Below are 22,179 nucleotides of genomic sequence, written 5' to 3' on the forward strand. Positions count from 1 at the left end.
CTGCAGTAGTGGGGAGAGCCTTGTGGCAGGCAGCCCCACCAGCAGCTCCTGGAATGGTCCAGGTGGGAAGTGACGAGGGGCTGCACCAGGGTGGGGGCAGTGTCAGAGGAGAAAAGGGGGCATATCTGAGAGAGATTAAGAAGATAAAATTGAGAGAACTTGACACAAATTGTATATGGGGGTGAAAGAGAGTGAGGAGTCAATGATAACACCTAGATTGCGAGCCTAGGTGACTGGGTGACAGTAATAGGGAAGTTTGGAAGTTTGCTGGGAGTCACAGTGAGAGATAAAATGCTGGGTCTGGAGTGACAAAGACCTGAGTGCAAATCTTGCCTCATACACTTACTAGCTGTGTGAACTCAGGCAAGTAACTTAACCACTCTCTGTCTCAGTTTCCTCAGTTGTAAAAATGGGGATGATAATAGTATCTACATCCCAGTATTATCAGGGCAGCTAGGTGGCTCAGTGGATAGCGTGCCAGGCCCTGGTGTCAGGCGGACCTGAGTTCAAATCCAGCCTCAGACATTTACTAGCTGGGTGACCCTGGGCAAGTCACTTCACCCTGTTTGCCTCAGTTTCCTCATCTACAAAATGAGCTGGAGAAAGAAATCACAAACCACTCCATTATCTCTGCCAAGAAAACCCCAAATGGGGTCCCAAAGAGTTGGACACCACTGAAACAACTCAATAGCAACAATGCAGCTTTATCATAATGATCAAATGAGCTAATAATTTGTAAAGCACTTAATACAGTACTTAGCACATGGTAGAAGCTATATAAATGCTAGTTAGCGCATTATCATTTTTATTCAGAGGGAAAGCTTTGGGGGCGGGGAGGGGGGAAAGATAATGAGTTCAGTTTGGGGAATGCTGAGTTTCAGAAAACACCCAGTTCAGTATGTCCAAAAAGCAGGGGAAGGTATGAGACTGGAGGGCAGGACACTTGCCCAGGGCCACAAGCTAGTATCTGAGGTGGGATAAGTCCAGCCGTGTCCTCTGCCACAGAGCTGCTTTTAGCCAGAGAACAAAGAAAAACAGAACAACTCGGCCCTTTTGTTCCCTTCTCCTCCGTAAGGAGAATGATGTTCAGATTGCAGATAGCAGAACAGACTCAGCTAAGAGGCAATTGAAGTCCAGGCTGGGCGAGGAGATAGTGGAATTGCATTAAATGAGTTTAGGTCACCTGCATTCCAGGCCCCTGAAAGAATCCAGAGGGCTGATTGCTGACCCAACAGTCAGGGAGCTTTGTGGAAGTGGGGCAAAATGAGAAAGGAGACAGCAGAGTGTTGGAGCAATTTTCAAAAAGGTGAACAAAGGAGAGTGTGCAGATTTTCCCAGCAAACTTTACATCAGTCCCCAGAAATGTTCTCCAATGGATGATTAAACAGCTGTTTTGTAGTTATCTTTGCAAAACACAATGGTCATTGGCAGGAGCCAGTCATACCAAGCCAGGTGCATCTGGGGGAGTAAATGAGCAAAGAATCATGGGAGCCTAGATTTAGAGCTAGAAGGCACCTTAAAAGCTGTCAGATCCAAGCCCCTTGTTTAGTGTAGGCCTAGGGAAATGAAAACAAAAAAAGAATCCAAGCCTCTTGTTTTGTATAGGTCTAGGGAGCTGAAGGGCAGCTACATGGCCCAGTGGATAAAGCGCTGGACCTGGAATCAGAAAGACCTGAGTTCAAATCCAGCCTCAGACACTCCTAGCTGTGTGACCCTGGACAAGTCACTTTGCCCTGTTTGCCTCAGTTTCCTCAGCTGTAAAAAAATGGGGGATAATAATAGCACCTTCCTCCAGGGTTGTTGTGAGGATCAAATGAGATAAGCATTGTAAAGCACTTAGCACAGTACCTGGCACATAGTAAGTACTATAAAAATGTTGTTTTTGTTATTGTTGTTGTTGTTATACATAGCATCATAAATCTATGACTGGAAAGGATCTCAGAGACCATCTAGTGATTTTACAGATGAGGAAACTGAGGCCCAGGGAGGGGAGGTGACTTGTTAGGTCTCCTGGCTCAGTATTTCCTTCACCAGAGCACCATTGCCTCTGATTGGACTTTTTCAGTTTGATATTTTTTATCCATGACAGCCTACTGAATGAATGAAAAAGTGAATGAAACATTTATTAAGTACTTACTGTATACCAAACACTATCCTGCACCCTGGAATCCAAATAGGAAGGCAGATCAGTCCCTGTTCCCAAGGATCTCACCTTCTACTTGGGGGAGACAGCATATAGGGGGAGGCTGTAGGTGCTGGTCATCATGTAGATTACTGATCTCTTAGATGACTGACTCAGCCTCCAGAAAAAGCTCAGCAGCCTAGAACACTGTGCTGTATCAAAGAAGTTGAAAATGTACAGGGTTATATGTAAAGTCCTGCCCTTGGGCCCACTGAGTCAAGAGCAGAATTCTTAGCATGTGACTCGAGTGTGACTGGGTCAGGACGCACATCCCTTGGGATTTTCATGACCTCTCAGCTCCGTGTGCCTTAGCAACATGGACAATGGTAAGAAAAGATGAAAATGCAAGCCACGGAATTTTGATTCCTCTTCAAAACCCTGGTATGAAAAATAGATGCTTGATTTTGTTTGGGGTTGGTTGGCATTCGTGGGGGTGGGGATGGGGGGGGGAGAGAACGAGGGCTTATGGAAATTAGAATGGCCAAAATGAGAGGTTGAATCTCTACATTTCAATGTCCCATTACCGAGTATAATCTGCTAGTGATATGTCCCAATTTTCTCTTCTGCCGTGTACTCGGGTACCTAAATTGGATTGTTTCCTTAGTAACAAGAATTATCAGATGATTTATTCCAAGCTGATCTATGGAGACTTGAAGCCAACAAGTATTCACTAAGCATTTCTCATGCCGTCCAGCATGGAGAGAGATACAAAGGAAACTCGCTTTGGTCCCTGACCACAAGAAGTTTATGGTCTAGTTTGGGCAGACGAGACTTACATACATGAAGCAATTAGAAGATGGAACTAGGCAGCCTAATTAGCTCCCAGAACGTGGTGTAGGGATAGCATCCGTCAGGAAAGGGAGAGGGAGACTTGGGGTGAGCCACATTTGTCAAGTAAGAGTTCCTGAAGGGGATGGGGCTCAAGGTGGGCTTTTGAAGGATTGGTGATATCTGGATCGGCTTTTAAACAGTATCTGAATGAGGGAGGATAAAGCAGAATACAACATCAGAAAACATGTGTCTTTGTATGGTAGAGCCATCTGGGGAGACAGGCTACCCTGCCAAGGAAGGATCGCATTATCATGTGCTAAGACTCTGGAAAATGTAAGCAATGCTACTGTTATGTCTTTCTGTTTATATTTCCAGGGTGATCCTGGCCTGCCTGGGTACCCAGGTACTCCTGGCACTCAAGGTGCCCTGGGAGATATTGGTTTGCCTGGTGCTCCAGGGAGCCCTGGGGTAAAAGGACAGCCAGGCTTGCCCGGATGGCCAGGTAACATTTTTCTCTTTTAATTCTAATTTTTGAGCAGCCCAGGTTTCTTCCGTTTCTTCCTCTTTTCCCCTGCCTCTCACTGCTGGCTCTCGGGCAAAGTCAAGAGAAAGAGATAATCTGTTTTATTTGCCTGGTGCTTGGATCCGACCCCCAGATCTGATATCGACTTTGTGTTGGCCATTCCCCTTCCTTTTTTTTTCTGAGCTGCATTTCTTGCAGAATGGAGAAGGGCCCCAGCAGCTCAGCAGGGGAAGATTCTGAGACCTGCGAGACAGTTGGTTTATACCACTTTCCAATTTGGACTGCTAGCTGCAGGCCAATTAAGGAGCCTGACTATTTTCATAGGTGATAATATTCACAGCTGAGCCCTGTCCTGCTTCTGGTTCCCTTGGAAAGTTTGCCACCTGTACATAGGAACCCAATGGGTGGTGATGGCACAATGGCGGCCCGGTTCATTCAGCTAACAAACGGTTGAGTGACTCGGGTAAAAGAACTGAGACTGAGTTATCTTATTATCGGCTCCCTTCATGCTGGCTGTGTTCAGCACTGGCTGCCTCACTCACCCAGTAGTATGGCTGCCTGGACCATCACTGAGGTATTGACTCTGAAACACATTTCTCTGACTTTCCTGGTACTGACAATAAACGAGTCCCTTAACTTTTGAATCTGATTTCGTGGGGAAAGAAGAAAAAAGACTTAGTATGTACCTTTTTTTTTACCCTCTAATCATTTCTCAGTGTATCTCCCTTCACTTTGAACCCTCTGTTGTAACAAAGAAGAGCAGTTAAGCAGAACTCACTGACAGTATAAGGACCATTTGGCTTCTCCACTCCTCTGCCTGTCCATTGAGAGAACAGAAGCATGTTTCATCATCCATTCTCTCAGACTGAGATTTGTTACTGATATATAGACCACCAAAAGGGAGTCTGGCGCAGTAGGTGTCCCAGTGGATGGGTTGCTGGTACTGGGGTCAGGAAGACCTGAGTTCAAATACAGCCTTGGATACTTCCTAGCTGTGTGACCCTGAGCAAGTTGTTTCACCTCTGTCTCAGTTTCCTCATCTATGAAATGGGTATCATAATAGTACCTCCTTCCCACAGTTATTGAGAGGATCAAATGAGATAATATTTGTAAAGTACTTAGCGCAGTGCCTGGCACATAGAAGGTGCTTAATAAATGTTAACTCATTATTATTTCCACTGGTATAATTGGAGTCTCTATGTGTGTTGTCCTCTTGGTTCTACTGAGGCTGCTTACATCAGTTCATGCCAGTCTTCTTATGTTTCTCTGAATTCCTCATATTTGCTATTTTTTTTTGGTTTTGTTTTCTAGACTGAAGCTGTGATTTCATTGGTATGAGGAACTCCCAGTATGGTAATCCCTCTACCAATGTAGCTCAGTTGTTCTGTAACTCTTGGTTTTAGAGAATTGCTGGACACCTAACCTCCCAGGGCCCCAAGCAACTTTCTTGGCATTTCTCACAAAGCAAAAATATCCTTTTACCTTCACAAACTCCAGTTTCCAACTTTTTTCATCTTTTACTAGTGAGTTGTTTCCAACTTTTGGCCACCACAAAAAGTCTGTTCCAAATATTTTGGTATTTAAGGGCCCATCTTACTATGTATGTCCAGTAGTGGGATCACTAGGTCAAAGTTTAGTGACTTTTAGTGACAGTTTAGTGGTTTTTTCCCATAATTCCAAATTGTTTTCCAAAATGGTTGGATCAGTTTACAGCTACACCAACAGTGTATTCACATGCCAGTATTTCCATGACCTCTCCAATGTTGACTATTTCTGCTTTTTTCCACCTTTTACAATTTTATGGGTATGAGTAAAAATTCAGAATTATTTTAACTTGTGTTTACCTTATTACTAGTGATTTGTAGTATTTTTCATATGACTGTCAATAGTTTGCTTTTCTTCTTTTGAAGACTCTTTGCTCATATCCTCTGACCACTATGGTTTTAGAGTGATTGAGTCTTTACAGATATTTATAAGATCAGTTCAATATACTGAGTATCTCGAAAATCTTAGTATAGAAGCTTAATAAACTCAAATAATAAGAACTTTAAACTGCATTAAGACTTTTGGGACATAGTGTGTGTGTGTGTGCGCGCGCGCACATGTGTGTGTGTGTGTGTGCACGCGCGTGTGTATGTGTGTGCGTGCATGTGTATGTGTGTGCACGTGTGTGTGTGTGCATGCACATGTGTGTATGTGTGCGTGCACATGCATGCATGTACAATAAAACCTCTCTCCCTCTCTCCCTCCCTCCCTCCCTCCTTCCCTCCTTCCCTCCCTCCTAAGGCTATTCCTCAAAAGGTAATGGTCAAAGGATATGACCAGCATTTCTCAAAAGAAGAAAAGCAAACTATTAATACCCACATAAAATGCTCCAAACCACTAATAATTAAACACAAATTAAAATAATTTTAAGTTTTCACTTGCACCTAACAAATTAGAAAAAAACAGATCAATGTTGGAGAAGCTGTGGGAAGACAAATATGCATACATACTGTGTATGTACAGATATTAATGAAACCATAAGTCTGGAAATCATATGTCAAGGATATTTGTTCTAGACTTGTGATTTCATTTCTATAGGGAAGTCCTGGTAAGAAAAGTCCCTCAATCAACACAACACTGTTCTGCAGCTTGTAGTGGAGTTGCTTGAGACACTGAGAAGTTAAGTGGCTTGCCCAGGGTAACATAACCAGTATATGTCAGAGATAGGACTTGATCCAGGTTTCCCTGACTCTGAGGACAGTTCTCTATTCCTCTCATATGGGCAAGAAAAGAAACAACAAATGTGAGGAATACATATATGTGCATGTATATTTTTCCATACCTGTTATTTCATTAGATGGTAAACTCTCATTGCACATCATCAACTTATCTGTAACTCAGAGTCTTAAAGTGTTGCCTAAAACTTGGGGAAGTTAACTGACTTGTCCATGATCACACAGTTGTCTTGTAAATTTGTGCCAATTGTCTATGTTGTATGGATAATAGATTTTGATATTATCAGAAATACTTGATGCAAAATTTCCCTCTTCCCCCTTGGGGCAGCTAGGTGGCACTGCAGTGGATAGAGTGCTGGGCCTGGAGTCAGGAAGACTCATCTTCCTAAGTTCAAATCTGGCCTTAGATACTTATTAGCTGTGTGACCCTGGACAAGTCACTTCACTCTGTTGGCCTCAATTTTCTCATGCATAAAATGAGATGGAGAAGGAAATAGCAAACCACTCCAGGATCTTTGCCAAGAAAATTCCCAAAATGGAGTCACAAAGACTCGAACATGACTGAAACGACTGAACAACAAACAGCAACAATTTTTTTTCCTACTTGACAATTTCTCTTTTTATTTTAGCTGCATTGATTTCATTCATGCAAAAGCTTTTATATTTTATGCATTCAAAATTGACTGGTTTATCAATGATCACTTTTATTCCTTGTTTGGTTATGAATTCTCCCCCCATCCGTAATTGTGTAAGATACCTCCTTTCATTCTCTAGTTATATTTTTGGAGGGTAGGGGTGTTGTTTTTGATGATACGGTCTTTTATGTTTATTAGAAATGGTCTGAACCTAATTTCTTCCAATTGCTTTCTAGTTTCCCAAGTAGTCTTTGTCAAACAGGAAATCTTTCCCTGATTAGTTTGTGTCCTTGGATTTATTATACATTGTACTGTTATATTCAGTGGTTTCTGAGTCTCACACATCTAGTCTATTCCACTGATCTACTTTTCTACTTTTAAAGCAGTACTGAATAGCTTTGGTAATTATTCCATTATAATACAATTTGTGATCTGGTAATGCTCAGCCCTCTTTACTTCTGCTTTTTAAAATCATTTCCCTAGAGATTCTAGATTTTTGTTCCTCCAAAGGATTTTGTTATCATTTTGTCTGGTTCTATAAGGTGTCTTCTTGATAGTTTTATACAGTACTAAATCTGTAAATTAATTTAGGTCATACTATCATGTGTACTAAATTGGCACAACCCAGTCACAAACAATGACTATTTCTCCAAATATTTATCTTCCTTTATATCTGTAGAGAGGCAGCACTGTATAATGGATAGAGAACTTTGAAGCTAGAAAGACCTGGGTTCAAGTCTTACCTCTGATATGTACTCTATGACCCTGGGCAAGTCACTTAACCTTTCACTGCTCTAAGGGAATTCTCTAAGACTGTACAACACAGAGAAGGTGCTGACCTGTATCGGTAAAGAGAATTTCCTCATCAGGGAGTTTTCCATACCAGTGAAATCACAGTTCTACTCCTGTCTTATCCTTATATTGATAAAGAATTCTTGGAAAACTGTACTTATACAAGTTATGTGAGTGTCTTGATAGGTTAATTCTTATATATCTTGTGAAATTTGTAATTATTTCAAATGGAATTTTTCTTTCTATTGTTTTCTCTTGGTCTTTGTTAGCACTGTAAAGAAATGCTGATGATTTTTGTGGATTTATTTTGTATGCTACTACTTTACTAAAACTATCAATCTTCTTGTTAGTTCCTTTGCTGATTCTCTAGGGTTTTCTAAGTCAACCATCCTATCTGAAAATAGGGCTATTTTGCCTCTTTTTTGCTGATTTCTATTCCATTAATTTTTCTCATTTTTCTTATGGTTATAGCTAGCATTTCTAGAACTTTGTCAACTAATAGAGAAAGAGGGGACATCCTTGTTTTACACCTGCAAACAATGCTAATTTTTTGGCTTTAGAGATATACTTTTAGTGGTATTAAAGATGTACCATGAGCCATTTTGACAGTACATAAGCCAGAAATACCTTCTAGGGGGCTGACATGCTTGAATACATTAAAGCAGCTAACACTGTCATTTAGAGATTTGGACCACCTGGCCCCTTCTTTCAACACCTCTACCATAAGTCATGGTAGTGGAAAAGCAAGCATTTTGTTTGCCAGATGGGTGGGGATCCTCTGAAAGATGTGACCTTTCTGCTGGTTTTTTGTTGTTCTTCTACCATTGGGCTAGAGAGAAGGAAGCAGAGCAGCAATCTTCTCTAGCACCTTTCCTTTTAACCAAGATGGCCTGACTCCCTTTAGGATGTGCTTGCCACGCACTAGATCCAGTAATAAAGGAGACAATGTACTTTGGAAACACATCTGCTTGAACCTAGCACACTGAAGGCACCCAGTAGGCTGAGTTATTTGTATTGACAGCCTGCCTAGTTTCTAAATCTATTTTTCTAATTCCTGTATTTCAGAGCAAATGGATTCAAGCCTGGTATGCAGCGGTGTTAAGAATTGTTTGCTTTGTTTATGAATGTCACAGTGCTAACAAATGAATTTGTGATCTTAAATCATCCCCCGAACAATTAAAACTATGCCCAATGAGCACCAACACCTTATGTGTATCCTTTCTTTCCTTCATTGTGTTTCTATACCAACTCTGTAAACTTTAATTCTGGATCATAACTCTCAAAGCAATACTGTTTTTCTTCTGCTTTTCAATTCAGGCTCTTTTCCACAGGTACTACAGGCCTTCCTGGACCCAAAGGTCTGGATGGCCCACCTGGTAACCCTGGTATCCCAGGACAGTCTGGTCCTGTAGGTAAGTATGATGTTATGTCATAATTACAGAGATTGAATTTCCCTTTGGGTACGCCCAGTTCCTCCATGGGATATGACTTTTCAAGAGGTAGAGGCAAAGTGACCAGTTACCAAGTTCTTGTTCTAGCTACAGAGTGTACTCTCTCACAAAGCTATTTCAGACTATTACTATTATGGATGATTATCTTTGGAGCACAATTGGCAGCCATTCTGTAGCTGAGTTTCTGAAAGGATGGCCCAGGATTGGCTGTTTGACAGCTGCTAGCAAAGGGTTCTCCCTTTCTTTGGGCCTTAGGGTTCCCCACCTGCAGAATCTGGCTCGAGCAAATCAGTCCCCTTACAGTTTTCCCCCACCTTCCCCTCCCCACACACATATCCCAGAGCCAGCCTCAAAATTAAAGACTCAGGATAGCATTCTCTGATTTGGTCCCTTGATATTTGGGACAATTTTATTTTCAAAGATGATTTTGGGGAGAAATTTTATGTGACTTTGTTACTTTAGGTGATGAGAATCAAAGGTTATATGATAAGAGGGGGGCTGTGGGAAGACAGGGGATTGCTTATTGGAAAGCTTATTGCTTATTTCTTTTGTAACTTATAACATTTGGGTCTTGTTCTATAGGCAGTCAGGGCCATCCTGGTTCCCCAGGATCTCCAGGAGAGAAAGGGAAACCTGGTCAAGATGGGATTCCTGGGCCAGCTGGACAGAAGGGTGAACCAGGTAAGGTATTTTCTCTGTACCAATCTCCTATTCACCTTTATAACTTTTTCCTTGCAAACATACCATATCTTTCCACCTCTTTTTACTCCCTTGCCTCCCTCTGCCTTGCTGAAATCAACCATGCTAAAGTCTCCATGTACCCCCCCCTTTGATGTTATTTCCTTGCTTATTCATCTTCTACTCCATTTATGGAATTATGTCTCACTTTTGTCCATCAAACTATCTTCTTTCCATGATATAAAACTTTCCAGATCTTTTTACCTCAGTCAGGTAGTTCAGAGCGTCAATAGTCACCATGACCAAGCTTTTCTGTCAAAGCTGATTATGTCCAATGTCATATATGTATATATGTAATACTGTGTGTGTGTATATATATATATATATATATATATATATATATATATATATATGTAATACTGGGTACAAGAGGAATGTTTTTGTCAGAGGAGTGCTCCTGTCACTTTAGGATTTAAATAGGGAATTCATTGTGGGTTGAAATGTAAAATAATCTCAAAATCAGTTGTTCTGAGTCGTGTCATTAATCCTTTGGGCTGGGGGTGTGTGTGTTGTTGTGTCATGGCAGGTCAACCAGGATTTGGATTCCCAGGACCTCCAGGAATCCCAGGATTTCCTGGTAAGGTTGAAATTGGAGCAACTGGGAGAAATTCTCTTCTAGATCTGATTCTTGTCAACAGGGAAGAACTGGTTGTTGTAACCTTGGGGCAGGGGACAGTTGGGGGAAAGAAGGTGGACCAACTCCGTGGACCAACATTTTACCACTGAAATTGGGCCAGGAGGGCTGGGAAACTCTCAAGAATTAAATTGCATTGATCAGAATTATTAAGTCTTCCAAAGCTGTTTGTCTTTACAGTGTTGTTGTTCTCTTGGTTCTGCTCACTTCATTCTCTGTCAGTTCTTACCAATCTTTTCAGGCTTCTCTAAAACCATGCCTTTTATAATTTCTTATGGCACAATAGTATTCCATTGCATTCATATGCCATGATTTGTTCAGCCATTCTCAAAATGGTGGGCATTCTCTTAGTTTATAGTTCTTTGAAACAACAGAAAGAGCTGCTAAAATATTTTTATACATAAGGATCCTTTCTTTTTTCTTTGATCTCTGGGATGTAGACTTAGTAGTGGTATTATTGGGCCAAAGGGTAAGCAGAATCAAGTCACTTTTGGGGTATAGCTCCGAATTGCTTTCCAGAGTGACTAGCTGTACCAATTGACAGGTCTACCAACAGTGCATTAATGAGCCTGTTTTTCCACAGCCCCTCCAACATTTGTCATTTTTTGCCAAAATGAGTGTGAAGTAGAACCTCATAATTCCCAGAGACTAATAATGAAGCATGCTGCCCATCTCTTGAGAGAGAGATGACAGATTCAAGTTGCATGTGTGGTTATTATTGTTGTTGTTGTTAAATCTAATGGGATCTTGGGCTGCTAAGAGAGACCTGGCTTCCAGGAGTAAGGAGGTGATAGTCTCATAGTTTTATGCCTTGACCAGGCCAAATTTTGAGTATTATGTTCAGACCATTTAGGAAGGACGTTGAGAAACTGGAGAGTATCCAGAGGAGAATGACCTTCTCTGGTGAAAGGCCCTGAGTTCATGTCATGTGAGGATCAGTCGAAGGAATGGGGGTATCTAGCCTAGAGAAGAGAAGCTTCGGGAAGAGCAAAACAGCAGGCTTCAAATATCTGAAGGGTTGTTATACAGAGAAGGGATTAGACTTGTCCTTTTTGGCCCGGAGGGCAGAACCAGCAGCAGTGGGGAGAGGAAGGGTCTAACATAAGCTTGTTGTCAGGAAAACCTTGCTAGCATTCTGAGTTATCCAAAGGAGGGATGGACTGCCTCTGAAAGTGTTAGGTTCTTCCTCCCAGGAGGTGTTCATGCACATGTTGGGTATGTTGTTGGGGGGTGGAAGCATTGGTTGGCCTAGTTGGCCACTGAGGTCCTTTCTAGGTCTGAATCTTATGACTCTGTGAGAGAATGGGTTATGGGGTCAGGTGGATATGAAATCCAGGAATGCTGATAAAATCCCCAAAGTGCCAACTTATTGATTATGAATATTTTGCACCTGTAATAATTTCTAACTCTGTAGTTGTAATTTGCACTATAATCTTGTTCTTTTATTTTCAAAGGTGAGAAGGGTGATGAAGGTTCACCAGGCACTCCAGGAAAGCCTGGCCCTCAAGGCCCAAAAGGTGAACAGGGCTTTCCTGGCTTCCCTGGCATACGAGGGCCTCCAGGTTTTCCTGGCTCTCCAGGTCAAAATCGAGAAGGTCCCAAAGGGAACCGTGGGCCTCGAGGTCATCCTGGGAGACCAGGTACATATGGGAGCATTAGGGAAATGGTCTTATTATTGTCTATTATTTTGTCTTGCTGGTAGGTTATTTAGTGTTTAGAGCTAGACGAAATTTGTAACTTAGGGCTGTGTTCCAAGTAAACAGCTTGGTTTATGCCCAGCTCCATTGATTTCCATGGCATCCACCAATTCCACTTGATAATGGATGTCATCCTCATTTACTTAGAGTGGAAGTAAAACTCAGTAACTGACATATTAGTCTCTTTGTTGAAGGAAAAGCTCTGCTGATAACCTGGCAGCAAAATCCTGTGGCCATGTTGCAGTGCAGGCAGAACTATAATATCCCAGAAATAATTTTCATGGGCACCCAATCTACTTTTTTGGACTGGACAAAAAAAATGTCTCCAAAGTTGGCTGCATGATTCAATGTCATTGGCACAATAAACAGATTTCATCTTTCCTAGGAACAGGACAATCAAATTTCTCTTCAGCATCCCAGCATGATCAAATTGGATAGTGAGCTCCTCAGCCCAAGCTCACGTCTGGATCTCATCTTTCTTACGTTAACACTGTTCCCGCAGAGTCAATTCTGCATCCAATGTTCACCTTTTCATTCAGTGTCTGTGTGGGGTAGTTCCATTTACTAATTCTGGAAAATCTCATTTTCATCCAGGGTTAATATTGCTGAGCCCAGGCACTCACTGGTGGTCTTTTATCGACAGCTTTTTGAGACTCCATTTTCCATTTTTATATTTCTGGTAATTAAAAACTTGGCTCTCATTGATTAAAAAGCAAGTGAAATCTCCAATGAAAGCAACAAAATAATTGGCCCCTCGTTTCCTAGGACTTGAAAGTCTCTGGATTTTTGCTTCCAAATGCCATTTAATTCATGCTAATAGTGTGTTCACTAATATCGTAGTTAATTTTGCTGAGATCTTTGTGACAGACTCGAATTCACTGGGATCACAGGCTATGTTCAGAGCACCTATTCACTAGCTGGCTGTCTCTGCTGTGATGTGAATGTTTCTGGAGGGGGGTGAGCAGCCCCAGTGATGGGTTGTTCAGCCATGTTCTTTCTCAGGGGGAAAAATGGGATTGCGCCCTTGTTAAACAAGGACTAATTTGAGGGGGGGAGGGAGAAGCCAACCCTTATCACTTTGCTGTTTGGAGTAACACTGCTATTTTATTCCAGGAATGGTGAAATTAGTTAGCTTACAGTGGAAATGTTGCCATTAGTTATAAACAAGTCAACCAACAAAAAAGCACCCAGCTAAATTTCTGATTTTACTACAGTCATGAGAAATAAATAAATAAGAGAAATGAGCTTTTCTCAACTTTTGCATGTTTTCTGTGAACTCCACTCAGGAATTTTAAGCCTGATTGTCTTAGTAGGAGCTTAGAGTAATGATTATTATGAAAACGACTTCCTGTCTGTCAAAACACACCAGTGTGTGCTGTTGGGAAGTGATGGCTTGGTTGGTGAAAAGATCTCTAGAGTGTCATAAGTTTGCAGAATACAGCAGTCGTGATCTAACTCTTTAGTGAAAGGCTCCATGGAATATTGGAGCTGATTGCTATTTCTAGCAGCGTCTGTGTCCTCTTCCCATTTTGCAACGATCACATCGGACCTTGACGAGCTCAATCCTTTCTGGGTCCTGCAGGTTAGCCCCTTAACGCTCAAGTAATTGCTTTTTATCGTTTGAAATTATATCCATCTATGCATGTGCATATGTATTGATTTTGGACCAGCATTTCATGGTCCGTGGACCATGATGTTGACTTGGACCATGATTTCATGGGGATAGGAAGCTCCCTCCACCAGTGTAACTCTACACCTCCTTTTGGGGCACTGAGAGGTTAAGTCACTTGCGCAGGTCTTCCCAACTCCAGGGCCAACTCTTCATCCACTATACCATGTTGTCCTTCGTGTAGATGTAAATTTTTTTTTCAAACTAGACCTGTGATTTAATTAGTAGAGGGAGTTCCTAGCTAGGGAGCTCCTTCTATCAATGGAGATGGGTACCTACCCTGTAACTTACAGTGTCAGAGAGTTGCCTAGGACACTGAGAGGTTTAACGACTTGCTCAGGGTCACACAGCCAGAATATGTCAGAAACAGTGCTCGAGCATATATGTATGTGTACACATAAATGCTTAAAATTGGCAAATATATTAATGTATACAATCAGGAATATAATATGCCAAATCAGTTCTCATATTTTGTCTGAAAATTGTAAGATATTAGTAAATTACAATACCCAGTGTCTCCAACCAACAGTGAGAAGTCACTTAATTAGGAAAGTCAATTTAGCATTCCTTTCCAATTTTGCTAACAAGCAGAATCAGTGTCCAGTTATCTGTGACTTTCTTTGTCATAGATCTGTAGCAGGAAAACATCATTCTGCATTCCTTTGGGAGATGCTGAAGCTAATTGTTGGCCAAAAACATCAAGAAGGAGAGACTTGTGAATGCAGAAGTAATTGGACTGTTTAATAACCAATTTTTTTTTCTTATCCCACACTTTTTTTCTGTTGGAAACTACAGATATATTAGAATCTGTACTTGGATTTTGTGTAGGTTTTCCCCAATATAGAGTCTCCTACTCAAGATTTTGCAATCAATCAATCAACAAGCATTTGAGAAGCAGTGTGCCATAGTGATTAGAGAGTTGGCCTGAGAGTTGGGAAAGCCTACTTTCAAATCCTGCCTCCAGTAATGGCTGTGTGACCCTGGGCAAGTCACTTAACTTTTCAGTGTCCCTCAGGCAACTCTGTACAACTAAGCTACAGATGATCTCCATTGGCAGAAGGAATCCTCAATAGGAATTCCCCATCCTAGTGAAATCACAGGGTCAGGCTTTCTCCCTGTGTGCAAGGCACTGTGCTCAGTGTTGGGGACATCAAGACAAACATGAACCAGCACCTGCCCTCAGGGAACTTAAATTAAACAAAGTTATCAGTTTTAAGCGACCCGATGGAACACACCAACAAGTCCAAACCACCTGCTTGTATGAATAGCTTGTTTTTCCTGGTCTCATCCTGTGCATGTGTCATCTGACCATGTGACTCCCCTACTCAACTGACTCCAGTGAGTCAATTGACTCCCTATTGCCTCTAGGATCAAACAAAAACTATTCCGTTTAACTTTTAAAGCCCTTTGTAACTTGGCCCCAACCTCTCTCTCCAGCCTCACTCTTCTTCCTACATGTCACAGTTCAGCCAAACTGTCCTCTCCCTTCCTCACACTTGACCTGCCATCTCAAGGCTCTTTGCCTTTCCTCTGACTGCACCCGTCCTCTGCCATGCCTGGAATGCTTTCCCTCCTCATCACCAACTCACAAAGCTTCTCTCTTCGTTCAAGACATAGCTGAAAGCTTTTATGACACTCCCAATGGCTAGTGTGTGCTCTTCCTCCCAAACTGCCTTGTACTTAACTACTTTTTCTTTGTTTTGTAGTCATTCAATGTGTATATTTATTATGTATATACGTGTGTATACGTAATATACATTGTCTCACCATTAGAATGTATGCTCCTCACGAGTAGGGGTTGTTTCATTCTTTGTATTTTTGTCCTCAGGGCCTAGCCCAGTGCCTGGCACACAGTAATTACTTAATAAGTGCTTGTTGATTAACTGATTGGTGTGAACTTTACACACCAAAAAACAGAGTGTCAAGAATTGCCCAGTGGGAGATTGGTAATTCATGGTGAATATTTTCACCTAATTGTGAGTAAGGTCTGAATGTGTTTATTATTTGTGATTCTGAGGCCAGGCTAAAAGGAAAATTGTCTTCTTAGCTTTATGCTATTTATGTGAAGGATTCTTTCTTTTCCCCGAGACTCTTAGGATTCTCAAAGATAGTTTACCTCTGAGCTTAGACCTTTGCTTTTGACTTTCCCTCCTAATATTATAATTTCTAAAACATCAAATGATCCTTCCATCAAGGCAAGTGGATAGAGTACTGAAATTGGAGTCAGGAAGACCTGAGTTCAAATCCTACCTCAGCTACTTACTAGCTGTGTGATCCTCAGCAAGTCACTTAGCCTCTGTCTGCCTCAGCTTCCTCAACTTTAAAACTGGAATAATAATGGCACCTACCTCCTAAGGTTTGTTGTGAGGATCGAATGAGAGAATATTTCTGAAGACTTAGCACAGTGACTGGCACAAAGTAGATACTTAATAAGGTGCTTGTTTTCTTCCTTCCTTCTTTCTTTCCTTTCTTCCTTTCTTCCTTCCTTCCTTCCTTCCTTCCTTCCTTCCTTCCTTCCTTCCTTCCTTCCTTCCTTCCTTCCTTCCTTCCTTCCTTCTTTCCTTCCTGCTTTCCTTCCTTCTTGCCTTTGATGAATTCAAGTCACCTCTCCCAGGTGGACTACATCCTCAGTTACCAAAAGAACTGGCAGATGGATGGCTGAGCCACTATCAGGAATGTTTGAAAGATTGTAGGAAACAGGAGAGGTGCTGTGGGACTGGAGAGGACAGATGCTTGGATTTTCAAAAGAGGGAGGAAAACACTGTAACAGAAGTATAAGACGATAGGCTAGATAGCTTGGCTTTCATTCCTGGCAGAATTCTAGAATGATTCATTAAAGAGATGGCTGGTGAACATCTGAAAAAGGAAGCCATGATCACAACAAACTAGCATGACTTCAGCAAGAACAGGTCATGCCAGACTAACCTCATTTTCTTTTTTGACAGAGTTAGACTGGAAGATCAGGGGAATGCTGTAGGTATCATATACCTAGAGTTTTTGAAAAAAGTCTCTTACTTTTCATGTCAAAAGTATCATATAGATCATGTAGAAAGTCGGGTGAAATGTGAACTAGATGATAGTGCAATTAATTGAATGTGGACCTGGTTGAATAGCTGGACTCAAAGAGTAGTTGTTAACGGTTCAATGTCTACTTGGGAGGAGGTCTCCACTGTGGTGCCCTAGGGATCTGTGCTTTGCCCTGTGCTGTTTAACATTTTTATCAATGACTTGGATATAGGCATAGATGTCACATTTATCGTTTGGCACAGTGCTCGAAGAGAGAGCTGACATACTGGATGCAGAGTCGTGATCCAAAAGGATTTTTTTAGAATATTGGTCTGAAAAAATAATAATCTAATTTAAGCTATTACATTTATAAGAGGGATAAATGTAAAGTTTTTATAATTGGGTCCCAGAAATCAGTTTCACAAGTACAAGATGGGGAGAGGCATGGCTTGACAAGTTTGTCTGGGAACATAAGATCCCATTTGGGGTATTGTTTTCACCTCTGGGTGCTCCAGTTTTGGAAGGACGTTGGGCCAGGATGGTGAGGGGCCTTGAGTTCTTGTCATCTGAAGGAACTGGAGATATTTATGCTAGAGAAGAGAAGCCTTAAGAGAGACTCTCTAGTCATATTTGAGTATCTGATGGGTTGTCACTGAAAAGATGACAGATTTCGACTCAATGTTAAGGAGAAACTCTCTAACAATTAGAGCCACCCACGTGTGGAATTGACTGCCCTGAGAGCTGTTAGGGGCTCCCTCTCACAGGAGGCCTTTGAGCCAAGTAGAGATGACCACTCAGGGATACAGCAGAGGGGATTCTTACTGAGTTATCAGTTGGGCTAAATGAACTGTGAGGTCCCTTCTAACTGCTATTGCATGCTCACAAACCATCTGTTTATTTGTTTGGGATGAACAGATGAAGAAGCATTTTTTCAGGCACTCTCTGTGCTCCAAACACTGTATTAAGGATACAAATATAGAGGGAAAGAAACTCTTCTTTAAGAAGGTTACATTCTGATTGGGGGAGATAGCACAGAAAGGGGCATAGCTGTCAGGGGGGGCATTTTGGTTCGTAAGGTTACAGGGATGGTGAGTGGAGTCACGGGAGTACCTCAACACTATAGATATAGATTGTAAAGTGGGGGTCCATTGAGGCATGGCTGGAAGTAACTAGAGGGCTGGGTGAGGCTTTCATCGCTCAGAACAGTGGGATCCCAGGGCTGACCTCCAGAGCTAAAAGGGTTGAATCCTTCAGGGGCCCCATACCATGCCTAACAGTCTTTACAGAATCCCCTCTTATCCCCTTTCTGAAAACCAAAACATTTACCCATCTCTAGGTACCTCTCCCACTCTCCCTGCACTTCTGCCAAGTTCCCCAACCAAAGTTCAGCCGCCAGTTCTTTTCGTTCTTGGAGGTATAATTGGTTCAGATCAGGAGATCTGAACTTATTTTGAGCTGCTAGGTGCTCCATTACTATCTTCTCACCTATCTTGAGTTTCAATTGCCTCCCAACTATGTTTGTTCTACTCAGCATGAAGATTTTTTTCTCTGTGACAGACAAGATGGAAGTGAGATCGTTTTCCTTTCCTTTCATCCAATAACATTAAACTCTCACCAAGGCAGAGGGAAGGCTAGAACTTGCCTTGGAAGAATGAATGATGAATCTTCCCCAGTCCTCAGACATGCTTCTGGAGAAGCACCATCCCTCGGTCAGACTACACGATCATTTCTATCTCCTTGCCTCAATTGAGAAAACTCCAACCTGAAATAGATCATTGTTTAAGACAGAGTATTCAAATGATCCCATTGTCTTGGCTAATTATCACTTATTTCTGAAGCTTTGCTTTGCTTTTGTTTTGTTTTCACCGGACCTCTATTCTGGTGTATATTGGATGGAGGGCCCCATGCATGAAATTGACTTGGCATATAACTGGGAAGAATATTAAAGTTGGAAAAACTCAAGTTCGGGAAGTCTTGTTATGCCGTTTTATCAGGTTGCCTTGCCACCAACTCAAATGAAATCATCAAGCCTCTTTTTAATGGGTATTGTTCTAAGAGCTGCTACATATTTAATCAGCCCTCTCGACTTGCAAATAAAATGGCTGAGCACTAAGTTGGAATTGCAATCCCAGATGTGGATATCCTCATGTCTGTTGCTCATTATGAAGCCAAACTATGCTCTCCTACCCTGAATGAATTTTGCCTCGAGAATGTTCAGTCAGAGTCACACTGGCTGACATTTACATAATGCTTTCTTTACCTCTTACAATCTCATTTGATCTTTATAACAATCAATCGATCAACAAGCATTTATTAAGCCCCTACTATGTGCTAGGTGCTGAGAGGAGAAGTACAAAGAATGAAGCAATCCCTGCCCTCCTTTACATTTTATAAAGGGAGACAGCATTCTATAGGGAAGGTCCTATTAATCAATCAATGAGCATTTATTAAATGCCTGCTACTCTAGGTGCTTGGCACTATACCTGGTGCTGGAGATAACAAAGACAAAAAGTAAAACTGTCCCTGCTTTTAAGGAGCTTACATTCCCTAGGAAAGACAACATTCTATAAGGGGAGACATAATCAACAAGCATTTATTAAGTGCCTACTATTTGCCAACTACTGTGCTAGATATTGTGGTTACAGAGCCATGAAATGGTGACCCTTGTCTCCAAGGAATTTATATTCTGCTGGGGGGAACATATTCACCTATGGGGGGGGGTCGGTTCAGAGCTTAAGTAAATCAGAGCAGTGTTGGCAATGGGCCCTTGTGCATGCTTCCATGTTCTAACCCCCTGGATTTAACAGATATACACATAACACTAGTGTATTAACAGATACACTAGTATTCATCTCTTATTTCCACAGAGCACTTTACAGTTTATTCTAGGCGATTTCCCATGCATAAATGCCTCTGGTCCACATCCAGAGCCGTGTGAAGCAGGGAAAATGAGGTCTTATTATCCCCAGTTTTCCAGATGAGCAAACTGAGGCTCAGAGCCCTAATGACTTGCCGAAGGTAACAAAGCTGTTATGGGCCATTAGCTGCCAGTGGAACTTGGGTCTTTTGACTCCTGGTTTTAGGGGGGTGTGTGTGTGTGTGTGTGTGTGTGTGTGTGTGTGTGTGTGTGTGTGTGTGTGTGTGTGTGTGTGTGTCTCCCACCATGTTCTGCTTTCCTGTTGTAATATTCAGACTTACAACTTAAGGCAAGACTTCTAAGAGTGAATTGTGTTTATAAACACTCCAGACAGTTAATGTTAGCCAAGAATTGTCTTTTTCACAGACTGTTTTTCTTTTACTTTAACAAGCTTGTTCTTTTCTTTATTTTCAATAGCAAATCTGGCCTGGCTCAATAACTGCATTGAATCATAATGACGTATCAGTGATGGTTTCTGTGATTTTCATTTAATCTTGCACATCAACATTTTTTAAAAATTACTGACAGTCTTCTCACCTTCAAGAAATACTATCACTCAAGTTTCTCATTTCTCAGAGTTCAACAAAAAACAAATGTACCCTGGATTTTTCTCTGTAATGTGCAGTAATGCATGGAGGCCCCTGATAAGCTATTATTTAAAATTCAAAATGCATCTTTATGGCATATTCGTGAAGGACACAAACCATTCCAGGGAGGTTGTTAGTAATAGCAACTCATGGCAGTTGTGACTCTGTGGGTCAGACTGACTAGATGAAGAAATGAGGTACTATTGTTTTCCAGTGAGGCTTGGAAAAATCCGAGATCCACACAAAATGTGGCTAAAATGTAGCCCCTGTATGAAAGCAGCTGAGTGCTCTCGAAGAAATGGTTTTGTTGTGTAGGCAGGGTGGGACAGTAGAGAGAGAATGCTTACTGCATTTGGAGTCAAGATGAACTGAGTTCAAATCCCAGCTCTTCTGTTTACTAGCTGTGTGACCTTGGAGAAGTCTCGTAACCTCCCTGGGCCTCAGTTTCCTTTTCTGTAAAATGAGGGGGTTGGACTCGATGGCCTCAGAGGGTCCTACCGGCTCTAAGTCAACAATCCTTCCATTAGTCTCTGAGACATTACCTTTAGCAAACTGTGGTAGTAGGGTTAACATAATGGCTTCAGAATAAATTGCACTGGAAAATATTTGGCTTTCTGTACGACTGATCCTGCGTGTGTATTGATTATGATGTACCCCCGGTGTACAAGACGGATTGCTTTTCAGCTTCTGCAGTAACGTGGGCTGCCTCTAACTAACAATTTTATTTTCTCCTCCGTGCTGTCTGACCCTTCCAGCATCGATCTGGGGGCTTTGGGTCACCTCTGACCCTCGCTGGGTCTCAAGATCAGATTCTTCACTGGTCAGCTCATGTTTTTATGGTCTTCTCTGTGTTATAAGAGAAATGTACTTTCTACTGTGCTGGAGAAGTCATGGAAGAGCTCAGTTGCTGCCCCCTCCCTTCCCTTCCCCAGCCCCCTCCCTGATACCTGCTCCCCGCTTTCTTTCACCTGTCAGGAAAGGTCATGTGACTAATTTATGATCTCTTTGGAAAGGACACCGGGTTTCATGAACTTCTCCTGGTCGCATCAGATAATCCCTATTGAAGTCATATTGGATTTAAAATGGAAAAATCAACAACGTGTTTTTATCTTCAAACCTGCATAAAGAATTAGAAGTGCGTGTCTGGCCCATGGGTGACCTCTACATGCGGATTTCTTTTCGCGAAACCTTATTGCCTAACATGGCTTTCATCTGTGTATTCATAGTTATTCTCAGAAATGGAAGGGGACTATTGATCACTGCACAGAACAGCAGCCGGTGTTTACCGGTATATCATTAGTGCCTTGTTAATTAAAAAATCAGGGGCCCCAGAAACCCTTGGATTAAAAGGGCGATGGATTAGCCAGTATCTCGTTCTACCTGCAAAAGAGTAGTGATCTTCCCACACCTGCTTCTTTAGACCAAGACTGTATTTTAATAAGTTATCTGTTGATGAAGAGGGCCATGGAAAGGTTATCTTCCTGAAAAATAGAAAGATATAACGCAGCCCCATCTCTCTTCTCAGGATGTTTTAGAAGTAGCTTATTTATCTTGAACTGAGCTGCTACCTAATTTCTAATACAAATTATATATTTTCTGGGCCCCAAATTTAAAAGCCCAGTATCTTAGCTTTGCTGAGAAAATCTCATTTAGGCAAGTTTGGTTGCTAGGTGCTTTATTAAAAAAAAAAAAGGAGGCAGGGAGGAAGGAGAAGAAAGGAAGGAAGGAAGGAAGGAGGGAGGGAGAGAGGGAAGGAAGGAAGAGAGAAATAAAAAAAGAAAGAAAGAATGAAAGAAAGATGTCTAACTGTCCCAGGCCATCCCAATTAAACCAGTCTGTTGTTTGCAGGTATGTCAG

At 41.7% G+C, this 22,179-nt stretch overlaps 1 protein-coding gene across 1 annotated transcript in view; it reads left to right on the forward strand.

Moving 5' to 3' along the window:
• The window catches only part of COL4A5 (collagen type IV alpha 5 chain), a 202,363-nt gene that overhangs the window by 145,688 nt on the left and 34,496 nt on the right, over nt 1-22,179 (forward strand). Inside the window, exons 37-41 of the mRNA XM_027839100.1 lie at nt 3,329-3,455; nt 8,955-9,035; nt 9,657-9,755; nt 10,339-10,389; nt 11,901-12,086. Coding sequence (XP_027694901.1) covers nt 3,329-3,455; nt 8,955-9,035; nt 9,657-9,755; nt 10,339-10,389; nt 11,901-12,086 — 544 coding nt within the window. The remainder of the gene's footprint in view (nt 1-3,328; nt 3,456-8,954; nt 9,036-9,656; nt 9,756-10,338; nt 10,390-11,900; nt 12,087-22,179) is intronic.

Source organism: Vombatus ursinus, unplaced genomic scaffold (genome assembly GCF_900497805.2).
Source record: "Vombatus ursinus unplaced genomic scaffold, bare-nosed wombat genome assembly UNPS02004677.1, whole genome shotgun sequence".
Taxonomy (NCBI): Eukaryota; Metazoa; Chordata; class Mammalia; order Diprotodontia; family Vombatidae; genus Vombatus; species Vombatus ursinus.